Below are 12,761 nucleotides of genomic sequence, written 5' to 3'. Positions count from 1 at the left end.
ACAGAGGCCACAACAGCTGCCCTTATACAAGGGTGCACCAGAGTCCCAGTGCCTTTTCCCGTCTAAGTTTTTAGCTCCTCGATCTACACCGCAAGGGACAAGATTCTCCAAACAAGCTTCTCCAGGATCCCTGTCGATTCTGTTGATGTTACAGCCGTGGACCACTCACAGGCCTGTAGACTCTTGGATGGGAGCCCCAAAGTCTCCCAGCCGCTCCTAGTGATGAACTTAAACTAAGTTCATGCAGGACCACCACCACCACCACCACCACCACCAATATTAGGCCATTTGGCCACAAGTGGACATTCCTGATGACATGGACAAACAGCTGTCCAAGATGTTGACAAATCAAACTCTACTTTGGACGATGCATTTGAGTCTCTCCTCTTGGTTTGCATGGGGTCTCCTTCAGAATTCATTCAGAAAGAGGATCTGCGAGGTCTTGTGCCACTGTGTGAAGAGAAAGAGCTTCCAGGCTCTTTATGAGATCCAGATGAGCTCACTGACTTTGATTTTTTCCCTCCTAGAAGCAGGGAGGGAGGAGGGACTGACGGGCTGCATGCTGTCCCTTCTGTATTTCCCAGGCATTTGGTTGTAATGCTGCTCTAATTGTCATATAGTCTCAGTGGGGCTAGAGATCAGACAGTGTGGAAGGTTTACAGAAGGGTGGGGGGACTCCACATGTGAGGACCATGAGTAACCTGCTGTTCACACTAGGGTGACATGGCTTTTAAGGACAGGCATTTCCTTATTACTTATTTCTTTTTTTAAAATTAGATAATAAAATTTTATTATGTATTTTAATATTAAAAGTCTTTTTTTTTTTTTAAATCCCAGGCTCTGTAAATAGGCCCAAGAAATAAATATCTTAGTTTCCTAACTTAAAAAAAAAAAGTTTACAAGGCCTTCGAGACGGCTCCTGGATGCTCACCTCCAAGACTGATGGCCCAGATTTGACCCGTGGGACCCACATGGGAGAAGAGGACAGACTCCATGCTTTTCTGAACTCTTGGTAGATGACTACTCCTGTCCCACCCTTGCCCATCCCGTCTCTCCCACGTCACAGTTGCTAAGCTGCCCCCAGCAAGGCTGAACTAAAGGCTTTAGCACATGTGACCACTTTCCCATGCTCCCTCACCAGCAGCAGTTGCTGGGCCTCGGCCCCTATGTTCCTCTCCCACCAGGCATCCGGGACTCTGGAGAAAGCCATACCGTGGTTGGCCTGAGAAGCGCCACTGAGGAGAGGGTTTATACGACAAAAGGCCATCTGTAGGCCTGATGGGGGAGACGACCTTGGAGAAGATATCTGTCCCCCATCTTTACTCCGTCGCTGGAAATCGTTTGGGTTAAAACTATTTAGCTTCTAATTCTTGGTAAGCTCTGGTGTGAACTGCTTGAAGCCATGTGTGGCTTCTGTTTTCTGATACGCCTTGCAACATATGCACTCGTTAGCAACCAGAGAGGGGCATCAGAGCTCAGCCATGAGGGAAGCTCTGTGAAGAGAGTTCTGAGCCCTTGTGAGAAAACTCCAAGTAAACAAGACAAGAGCGTGTGACCTCTGTTCCTCCATGACATGGGTTGTTCTTGGACTGTGCTTTTGTGCCCCTCACAGGCACAGGGGATAGGAGTTTTCCTTACATTACAATTGGCTGTCATTACTTGTTTATATGCCTCTAGGAAGAAGCATGTGTGGCTTGTCCTTGTGATTATACACTTTATTCAGGTGACTTCTCCTCCTCCTCTTCTTCCTTCTTTTAAATCTTTTTTTTTTTTTTTTAAATCTATTTATTTATTTATTTACACCCCAAATGCTGCTTCCCTGCCAGGTCCCTCCTTCACAGAGTCCCTCCCTCTCACCCCTTCCCCTTCTCCTCTGAGAGGGTGGGATTCCCCCCTAGGGACCCCCCACCCTCACCCCCATCCCTGGCACATCAATTAAGTCTCTGTCCGATTAGGTGCATCCTCTCCCACTGAGGCCAGACTGGGCAGACTAAGCTGCTTGTCTGCTACATATGTGCTGGAGGGTGGGGGACGGGGTCTAGTTCTAGCCTATGTATGTTTGTTGGTTGGTGGCTCAGACTCTGAGAGTTCTCAGGGGTACGAGTTTGTTGATTCTGTTGGTCTTTCTGTGGGTTTCCCATCCCCTTCAGGGCCTTCAGTTCTCCTAACTCTTCCAAAACTGTCTCTGACTTCCATCTAACGTTTGGCTGTGGGTGTCTGCATCTGTTTCAGATAGGTAGAGCCTCCCCAAGGACAGTTCTGCTAGGCTCCTGTCTGCAAGCGTAACAGAGTTTAATTAATAATGTCAGGGATTGGTGTTTGCCCGTGGGATGGGTTTTGAGTTGGGCCAGTTACGGGATGGCCTTTGCTCCATCCCAGTGTTTCTTTTAGACAGGACAAATTTTGAGTTGGTTGGTGTCCTTATATCTCCCCTGGGGGTCCTGCCTGGCTAAAGGAGATGGCCTCTTCAGGTTCCATGTCCCCACTATTAGGTATCTTGGCTAAGATCGCCTGCTTTGACTCCTGGAGCCTCCCCCGTCCCAGGTCTCTGGGACTTCCTAGAGATCTCCCCTCTCCCAACCCTACCCCAGCAGCTGCAGATTCCCATTTCATAGGGCCTCTGGGCCTCTCTCCTGCCTCTTCCCTCACCTGATCCTGCCTCCCCACTGCTCTCCCGCTCCCCTCTCCCCTCTCCTCTCTCCCCTCTCTCCTCTTCCACCCAGTTCTCTCCCTCCCTCTGCCTCCTATGGCTATTTTGTTTCCCCTTTCAAATGTGATTCAAGCATCCTAGCTTGGTGCTTCCCTCTTGTCTAACTTCTTTGGGTTTGTGGGGTGTCCCATAGGTATTCTGTACTTTATAGCTGATATACGGTTATCAATGAGCACATACCATGCAAGTCCTTAGTCACCAGGGAAATGCAGATCAAAACAGTCAAAGATTCCATCTTACACCAATCAGAATGGCTAAGATCAAAAACTCAAAGGACAGCAGATGCTGATGAGGATGTGAAGAAACTGAAACACTCCTCAATTGCTTGCACGGTTGCAATTGGTACAACCACTCTGAAAATCAATCTGACAGTGTCTCAGAAAATTGGAAATAGTATTATCTGAAGACCCAGCTTTACCACTCTTGGGCATATACCGAAAAGATGCTCGCTCCACCATATCACAAGGACACGTGCTCCACTATTTTCATACAGCCTTATTTGTAATAGCCAGAAACTGGAAACAACCCAGATGCCCCTCAGCCAAAGAGCGGATACAGGAAATGTGGTTCAGGTGACTCTTCTTACCCTCTGTGCATAAATTATCTGATGCTCTGAATAAAGTTAGCTATTGCATGGGACTTTAGTTGTTCTTAGACCCTGTTCTTCCTGATTTGCACTGCCACTAGAGTGGTGAACAGAGGAGGCCTTGGCTCCTTTACAGGGACCTACTGGGTGTAATAATCCACCAAGACTCTTCGCTGCTCATTCAGGTCCTTTCACCTCCCTGTCCTAATTGTACTCAAACACGCCATGTAAAAAAAAAAATGTCAAACTTACATACAGAAAACATTTGTGGATAGTCTTTACAGGCATTACCTGTGGCTAGTGCTTACTGCATTACCAGGTAGGTGTTTTCCTTAGCCCAACCCTATGAAGACTTTGATGCATGACATTACAACAAGACCATTGCCCAATGTGGCAGAATTTTTGCCATGACTAGTATGGCTGTGTCAATGATTTTCACAGAAGCTCAGCCCTCTGAGAAAGCTGGAAACAGTACCAGAGGCTAAACATTAATGAGCAGGAGATTAATGAGCAAAACAACTTTTTATTCCTCCCCCCAAATAACACCCACACATCCACACCCTTCCCACTCCACAAAAGCAGATCCATTCAGAATGAAAGTATTGCTATGGCCAAAGTCACTAGTCAGGGGGTCTGGATGAACAGGTGACCATTCTGATAGGTCAGTTTTGCTGTCAGGAGTTCTGGTGAGCCAGTGAATTTGGGTTTCTTTCTGAAAGAGCCTCCTCCAGCTCACTGTGGACCCCTGGTGTGTTTATCTTCTGCTGCTGTGGGGTTGCTTATGTTAGCCAGTTGTTCGGGTGATCCTGTGGGCAAAGGCTCCTGTGTCTCCAGCCGTCCGGATTTCCCTTCAAGCTACATGGAAAAAGCAATGTGGGAGGTGATGAGACCTGTGGGAGATCACTTGGGCACTTGTCACCCTGGGTCCCTGGAGCAATAAACTTTCAGGTTTAAAAGAATGGCAGCTTCTGGAGGGAGCTCAGCTGAAGGAACTGGAATCAGAATACCAACTGGGCTTCCCTGATTTCTTATCAGTGAATCTAAGATCCATGGATTTGTACAGAGACATACATGCCTCGTGTGTGTTTATATCTGTACTCTTGGTACTCTTTCCAATGGATGTTTTGAAGACCACGTTCCCTACTCCCATGCTGGGCTTCAAACCTATGCCCTTGTATTAGTCAAGGGCTTCTACCATTGACCCAAATCTCCAGCCCTGAGTGGTTTTTTTAACTTGAGAAAGTTACCATCACCTTTCTGGCTTAAAAGCCAAGAAATTATATATTTTGAGTTCAGCCCCAAGTCTAGACTTTGCCTAGTTTGTTCAGAGTGGGCTCCTGCAAAAAAAAAAAAGATCATTTGACTAGGATATATAAATGTAGATGTAGTTGTAGATCATGAAGAGAGATTCAACTGGCATTCATGATAATGAATCTAGATCAGACTTGTGCACTAAACCTGGATAAATGGACATTTTTTTTTCTAACTAGCTTCCTAGCTAGAGACACGTATCCCTACTCATAAATTGTAGGTTACCTTCTAGATCCAGTATCAGCTTGGGGCAGGGTGGTGGGGGGAGGAGAGGGTTGGAGGGGGGTATTTCCAGTCTATGCAAAATGTGGCTTGTCCAATTATCTAGTTTAAACACACAGACTTTAATGGATCCACACCCCCAACCTGGCCCCCACCTCCATCCAGAGACAGGCTTTCTCTGTGTAGCCTTGGCTATCTTGCTCTATAGACCAGGCTGGGCTCAAACTCACAAAAGCGCCCCCCCCCCCCGCTTTCTGGGTGCTAGAATTAAAGGTGTGTGCCACCACCACCAGGAAGAAGCCAACAATTGCATGTAGGGATGAAATGGACCTTGAGATCTGTTATTTCCCATAGAGTTCCTGTTCCTTCAAACCAATTTCTTGATTGGAAGGAAAGCCAAATCCAGATGAAGACCAGGTTTCTACAAGGATCTCAAGGCTGCAGGTACTTTAAAACATAGGAGTATGACAACAGGACAAACATGGTGTGGGGGAACCCCTGTGTATGAAAAGAATCATTGTTCTGAGTTGCTCCTGATTGTCTAAAGCCAATATGATGGTGGTAGAATAATTGGCTCGTTTAGTAGATTTCTAGGTTAACAGATCCTCAATTGCCAATTCCAGCAAAACCTTGACACTCAACTGTTTCCATAAAACACATAAAACAGGCTGAGAGTGTATAAAGTCAAATACCCAGAGACATTTCCTAAGATCAGGTCTTTTTGGAGAGTTTCAAAACAACCCCAAGAAGCAGATAATAAAACATCACTTCAGTCTGTGCTCAAAACCAGGAGATCTGAAGCCATCAGCCTGCGTAGCTCCAGAAGCCATCAGCCTGCGTAGCTCCAGAAGCCATCAGCCTGCATAGCTCCAGAAGCCATCAGCCTGCGTAACTCAGAAGCCATCAGCCTTCGTAGCCCCAGAGGCTGGCTTTGCTGTTTGAGTGGGGGGTGGGGGGTGTTCTCTAGATCCCCTTGAGATAATTCATCTGTTACTTGTTTTCAGAGTAGTTTAAGGAAAATTATCTTAAGTGGTGGACTGTAGGTAAGAACTTAATTCCTATCAGTTTTATGACAGATGTACATAGCATTCCATGTGAAGGATTTCTGTGAGCTTTTATGAAGATACTATGTCATTAGGTCAGCATTAGATTTTGAATAAAATATTCATTATAAAATGATAATTTAACCGATGTGCTACAGTAGGTTCTCAGAAACTGGTAAGAAACAAAGTGACGAACACAGGAATAACATGATCACAGCTGACAAGGGGGAAAGGCTGGAACGGACCAGTCCACATCTCAGCCATGAGCACTTGGACCTGCTCCAGAGTTTGTCAGGTGTTAGCCCTGTAGGAGGGACTGCACTGTTGGCTATGGCAGCAAACATTTGTAATCCCAGTCCTCAGGAGGCTGAGGTACAAAGACCATGACCTTGGAGCCAGCCTGGACTACACAATGAGATACAACCAACCAACCAACCAACCAATAAATAAATAAATAAATAAATAAATAAATAAATAAATAAATAAATAAATAGTATGCTGTGGTATGGGGTAGGGGCCACTGGTAGTTCTTAGAAATAACTTTGCCACCCATGTTTTCTCTGTTATAAAAAGGACTTGTGACTGTAAGTGACTCACAGAGAACACCTTTTCAACCTGTATCAACAGCAACCGTAAGATGAAGAAATGTGAGACAACCGTTAGAAGACTGGCCAGGCATTCAGGGCCCTCTGGAGGGTGACAGAGACAAAGTTGACCTTGCCAAGTGGCCATGGGGTGGTGACACATTTTTTTAGAAGCATGCCCTTGGAAAGACGTGCTTTTCTCTTCAGCCGCATTGGGCTTTTCTTGCAATCAAGAAATTGGTTTGGAGGAGTGGGAAACAAGGTTTTTTCCACATCTTTTTTTTTTTTTTAAGTACTTTTGGATTGGATTGGATTGGATTGATTGGATTGGCTGTTCAGTAGTCCAGACAACATGGTTGACTTACTTGTGCTTGTGAAATCTCACGACTAAGCCCGGCCATCCAGCTGCTGGCATCGACCCCACTACTTTCTCCAGCATTCTTTCCACCTGGGAAACTGGGCAATGAGTGTCTCCCAGTGTGGGCGCTGTGCCCAGGGCTGAACGAGAAGTCCATCTGGGCTTTATCTTGGACCACAACCTGTACCTTCTACCCCTTTCTAGCACTTCTTCCTTTACCATCTTGCTACTTCCATGAAGAACAAAGAAGCCACCTTCCAATCATTGGCTCTAAGCAGACACATCTACCACTGAAGCACAGTGTCCCAGCCCTGACCCTCCAAAGTGTGACCAAGAAGTGTTGTCAACATCTCAACAGCAGGGATGTCTCACTATTCTTTCTTTCCCTGCTTATTCCTAAAATTTGAGGTTTAGAGATTTTTGGGTTTTATGCTGTTAGGAGAAAAATGTGTGGAACGGTTTCTTCCAAAAAATTATCTTTGGGCCTATGAGGTGGTATCCCTGGTTAAAGGCATGTGCCTTCAAGCCTGACAACTTGAGTTGGACACACATGCATAGATAAATGCTTTTAAATGTGATTCACCCACATCATCCAAATGGCTTTCAGATGATGGTGGGGAGCCACTCAGCTACTGGGCCAAGTGTTTAACTGAGACGAGCTTCTAAGAGAGAACCCCTGGGACCAAGCAAGGAGGATTGTGGGTATGAGCTGGGTGGGCTCTTCGCAGAGCCTCACATGAGCCCAGAAGCACCTCAGGCCCAATTAGTCAGTGAAGCCCCTGAGCTAAGGCCCTACCTAGGCAGTGGTTAGGAGAGAGCAGTAGAAATACCTTGGCTTGCCAGCTGGCTCCAGCAGCCCGAGGGTGCAGAGGGAGGTCATAGGTCTCAGTCTGTTGTTTAGCGAAGTTTACAAACACCTGCAGGCAAGAGAAAAGCAAGTAGAAGTCTCCAGAAAGTTTTGTGAGACCCCACACAAACCTATGTGCTTTGTTCCGGGTTTCTCACAGTTGACAGTCAGCCAGGTGGGTGTGGCTTGTTTCCTTCTGTGGCTTGTCACAGGTCTCCACAGTCACGCCCTGGACACGGCTTACTTCTTAGACACCTGAGCCTAAGAGCTTGCTGGAGGCTTCAAAGGGCGATGGACTCGAGAAATTGGGATAGCTAAGGCGGCTGGCAGGGTCCAGGCTCTCTAAAAACAACTGAGCAAAGGCAACTGCTCTCTGCTGTGTTCTATGTTCCACAAGCAGTGTGGCCAGAACTCCTGTAGGAGTCCTATGTGACTGTCACCTGCCTAAGGGTGGCAAGAGCTTCTCTAGAGGCAAATATTCGCCTAGTACCTTTGTTTTACCAAACGGTCTTTAAGGATGTTTATTAAAAACAAAACAAAACAAAACAACAAATGATTTTTTTTTTTGAGACAGGGTTTCTCTGTGTCTGTGTTTTGGCTGTCCTGGAACTCACTCTGTAGACCAGGCTGACCTCGAACTCAGAAATCTGCCTGCCTCTGCCTTCCAAATGCTGGGATTAAAGGCGTGCACCACCACTGCCTGGCAAGAAATTTAAGAAGGGCCAATCCCCCAACAACCCAGAAAAACTCAAATGTTGACTGATGAATGAATAGGTAAGTAAAATGTGGTTATATGTGAATATCCCTCAGTCTTCAAAAGGAAGGCGATTCTGACACATGAATCCTTGGGTCATTATGTCAGCCACAAAATGACAATTACTATTCACTTACATGAGGAGCCTAGAGTAGTCAGGTTCATAGACAATTGAAGGACCTGAACAAGGAAGACACCAATAGATGTGCTAATGTGAATCATGGGGGAGCTCTGACGGCCCCAACCCTACAGAAAGAACTACACCCATCTAAGGAATACTGAGGGAGTTGGACAAAAACAAACACATATAAGTAACATTACAAGGACTCATAAGGTTGTACTTATATGTTTAGGAGTGTGTGTGTGTATGTATCTATATAACTATAGGTAGAAAGATGATAGATAGATAGATAGACAGACAGACAGACANACAGACAGACAGACAGACAGACAGATAGATAGATAGATAGATAGATAGATAGATAGATAGATAAGTTTGATAGATGGATAGACAGACAGATGGAAGATATCAACAATTTTATAGAAAGAAAGTAGATGGAGCCAGACATGTTAGCACATGTCATCCCAACACTAGGGAAGTTGAAGCGGGCTTACATATGGTCCTGGATTACACATAACATCTTCAAAAATAAAGAGAAATTGTAATTGCCAGGGACTGTCAGGAAAAAAAGAGTGGGGATGTGGTGTTTGGAAGATGGCATTTCAGTGACACAAGATGAGAAGAGTAAAGATGAGCTGTGGAGACAGCTCAGCCATGAAAACATTTCAAACGCTTGTCGTGCTAGTATGGAGACCAGAGATGAGATCCTCAGGACCCACCTAAATGCCTGGTAAGCGTGGCAAACTATAATTACAGCCTTGGAAGGTGGAGATAGGAGATCCCTGGGGCAAGCTGGCTCACAAGAGTGTCCATATTGTTAGAAAGCTCTGGGTTTGATTGAGAGACCCTGCCTCAAAGAATAGGAGGAAGAGCAATTGAGGAAGATCCCTGATGTCAACCGTAGGCCTCCACATGCATATGCACAAATGCACACATGTTCATATGTACCTGCACACATGCAAACATGCACACGCAAACACACATGAACACACATGAACATCACATTCACCCCAATGAATACCTACATAAAAAGCAAATGTTTGTCAAAACTCACTGAGCCGTACAGTTCAATATGCCTATTTGTTCTTTTCAAATCACACATGACAAAGTTGATTTGGAAAGAAAAAGAAATCAGCTACCTGGGGCTGTTGAGATGGCTCAGCATGTAAGAGCACTGACTGCTCTTCCAAAGGTCCTGAGTTCAAATCCCAGCAACCACATGGTGGCTCGCAACCACCCGTAATGAGATCTGATGCCCTTTTGTGGTGTGTCTGAAGTCAACTACAGTGTACTTAGGTATAATAATAAATAAATCTTTTAAAAAAATAAATCAGCTACCACCATAAATCAGCAAGTACGAAATATAAGAAGAAAAAAAAAAGCAAGAATAGTCGGTCAAGTTTGTAGATGACTACTAAAATGATGTTGGAAAAGCATTTCTGAAATGCCAGCCTTTAATCTAAGGGAGAGGGACTAACAGTGCATTAAAAGCGAGGGCATCCTGCTGCCTTCTACGTTACTCACTATTCTTGTCAGGTGTTAGCACAGTAGGCAAAGCACATGGGCACTTAGTACCCTGGGTGGACTTGCCTGGTCCAGCGTGGTCTGGGTAACTGAGTACTCCTCGATGAGCAGGCTGTCCTTGTGGGAGATGAGCAGCTGGAAGATCCTGGCCAGGGAGGACGAGGGGACCTGGAACTGGAGCATGCTGTGGTGTCTCTCCCTCTGCACGCTGCCAGGGAAGTTGCCCTGGAAGAACTGCTCCACGGGATTCAAATCGGGAAGCAAGTCATCCTTTGGGGATTTGATTTTCATTGTGACAATGTAGCCGTCTCCAAACCTAGCAAGTGCACAGTGTGTACAGCAGTGTGAGAGCTAAGGCAGTCCCCAGACAAAGAGTGTACTCACTAGGCATAATAGGGATTAAAAACCCATAGCATTGGCTTGCTATGCATGTTTACAACCAGGAGCAAAAAAAAAAAAAAATGTTTGGCATCAGTTTCTGGAGGTCTAAATGTCTGTGTGGTGAAGTTGGATGAGCATACTTGCTGAAGTCCGAGGTGATGGTAGCGCCCTGCACTCAGCTCTATGTGGAGAAGACCGAATGGCTTTTATATGATTTTCTAGGGAAGAACAAAGGTTTGGGAAGGCACTATTTCCTGAGGAAAGTTCATGAAGCTTTGTTGTGGTCTGGATATGATATATTGCCTGAAGACTCGTGTATTAAAGGCTTGGTCGTCCCTGCAGCCCTGATCAGAGCTAGGACATGAGGGGTGATATGATCACGAGGGGCTCTCATGCTATCAGTGGATGAATCCGTGAGAGGTGGGACCCAGCTGAAGCAAGCAGATCATAGCGACATGTTTTTGAAAGATGTCTGTGTGTGTACGTGCATACATGCATGTGCATGTGCATGTGTGTGTTTCTCCCTCTTTCCTAGAATCTACTAAGGTAAGCAGGATTTTCTACCATACATTACCTGATCACCATGATACTCTGGCCCAAGCCCAAATCAATTGAGCCAGGAGCCTTTCTCCTCCTCCTCCTCCTCCTCCTCCTCCTCCTCCTCCTCCTCCTCCTCCTTACCCTTCCCCTTTCCCTTCCCCTTCTTCTCCTTCTCCTCCTCCTCCTCCTCCTCCTCCTCCTCCTCCTTCTCCTCCTTCTTTTTTTTTTTTTTTTCGAGACAGGGTTTCTCTGTGTAGCCCTGGCTGTCCTGGAACTCACTCTGTAGACCAGGCTGGCCTCGAACTCAGAAATCCACCTGCCTCTGCCTCCCGAGTGCTGGGATTAAAGGCATGCGCCACCATGCCCGGCTCCTTCTTCTTTTTTTAATATTTATTTATTATGTATACAGTGGCCTGCCTGTATATATGCTTGCAGGCCAGAAAAGGGCACCAGATCTCATTATAGATGGTTATGAGTCACCGTGTGGTTGCCAGAAATTGAACTCAGGACCTCTGGAAGAGTGCTCTTAACCTCTGTGCCATCTCTCCAGCCCCCCGCCTTTCCTTCTTGATGTTGAGTCTTCCCTCTGGTATTTTGTTACAGTGATATAAAGCAGACTAACAATGATACCCCTTGCTACTCCTCACTAGGTTTGCTGGTCACCCTATGTGGATCAAGAATGGTCCATCAAAGAGTGTGAATCATGGGCTGGTAAGTGTGGTAACCTCTGTTGGGGTGCATCGAATTCATTAACGTTTACTAGAGAACTTCCTCTGTGAACTGGGGCTGTCTCTACGGTAAGAAGATAGTAGCCTCCAGTTTTGGGAAATCAGCCGTCCCTCCACATGGGAGCACCCTCCCCCTTACCTGGGCTATCATGGGGATATTGAGGAATGAGAGGGGACGTGGAAGGATCTATTCTAGCAGTTAGGCATGGGGAGCTGCTGACATGGACCTCGCGATCTCACATGTTGCTACTTTTATAGCTATCTGTGTAGTCCCCACATGGTAGTTACTAAAGAAATAAATCAGGATCAAAAATCCTGCCAAATTCACCATACATCTTAGATCTTTCTATCCATGTGAAGGATGGTGGTTCCCGTGAAACATGCTTCATGAACTCCCTAAGTTTTGATGTCAGCACAGATAAGGGGCATTCTCTGTTATACTAACCAGCTAGCTTGATAGCTTATATCCTGGGCTCATCATAAGCATATTAAATATATTCTAGTATGCCTGGGAAAGAGTGACAACTAAAAATCCACTCTTCTCCTGACATATTAGGATGTGAGGAAAGACGATGTTATAATATTCTCATTTTAATGAATTGTTACTTTATCTCACAAGTTAAAATAATAAGGAATTATCTTTAACCATTTATAAGTTTATGGTCACAAGGCAATATTGCTCAAGATTGTTAGTTTGCCATATGACATATGGGCATTTTTTTTCCAAACCTAACCACACCATAATATTCTCGAAAGAAAAACTGTTTCTCAAGCTGATTGGTCTCTTACTCATTCCTACATTGGTTGTAAATCCACACAAAATGTGCCATGAGACCTGGATCTGTAGGGAAATGTGGGCTGATACTGGGTCAATGACAATGACCACCCCCTCTCCATGCCAGCCAGGGTCTGTAAATGTCCCAGTCAGAACTCTCCTATCCAGAGACTCCTATGAGCTTCCAACCACAAGCAATTAGCCCAGTGTAGAACATCTTGTTGGCTTTCTCCATCTGCCTCTGAAGGGGCTGGCCCAGCCATCACTAGTCGATGCC

At 45.6% G+C, this 12,761-nt stretch overlaps 1 protein-coding gene across 1 annotated transcript in view; it reads right to left on the bottom strand.

The window, feature by feature from the left end:
* Positions 1–3,816: 3,816 nt before the first annotated feature.
* The window catches only part of Abca4 (ATP binding cassette subfamily A member 4), a 128,214-nt gene continuing 119,269 nt past the window's right edge, over positions 3,817–12,761 (bottom strand). Inside the window, exons 48-50 of the mRNA XM_021195907.1 lie at positions 10,127–10,376; positions 7,645–7,731; positions 3,817–4,151 (exon numbers count right to left, since the gene is read on the bottom strand). Of these exons, the coding sequence (XP_021051566.1) occupies positions 4,029–4,151; positions 7,645–7,731; positions 10,127–10,376 (460 nt within the window). The 3' untranslated portion in view covers positions 3,817–4,028. The remainder of the gene's footprint in view (positions 4,152–7,644; positions 7,732–10,126; positions 10,377–12,761) is intronic.

Source organism: Mus pahari, chromosome 4, assembly GCF_900095145.1.
Source record: "Mus pahari chromosome 4, PAHARI_EIJ_v1.1, whole genome shotgun sequence".
NCBI lineage: Eukaryota > Metazoa > Chordata > Mammalia > Rodentia > Muridae > Mus > Mus pahari.
The sequence above is the reverse complement of the archived record's forward strand: the minus strand, read 5'-3'. Positions and strand labels throughout refer to the sequence as shown.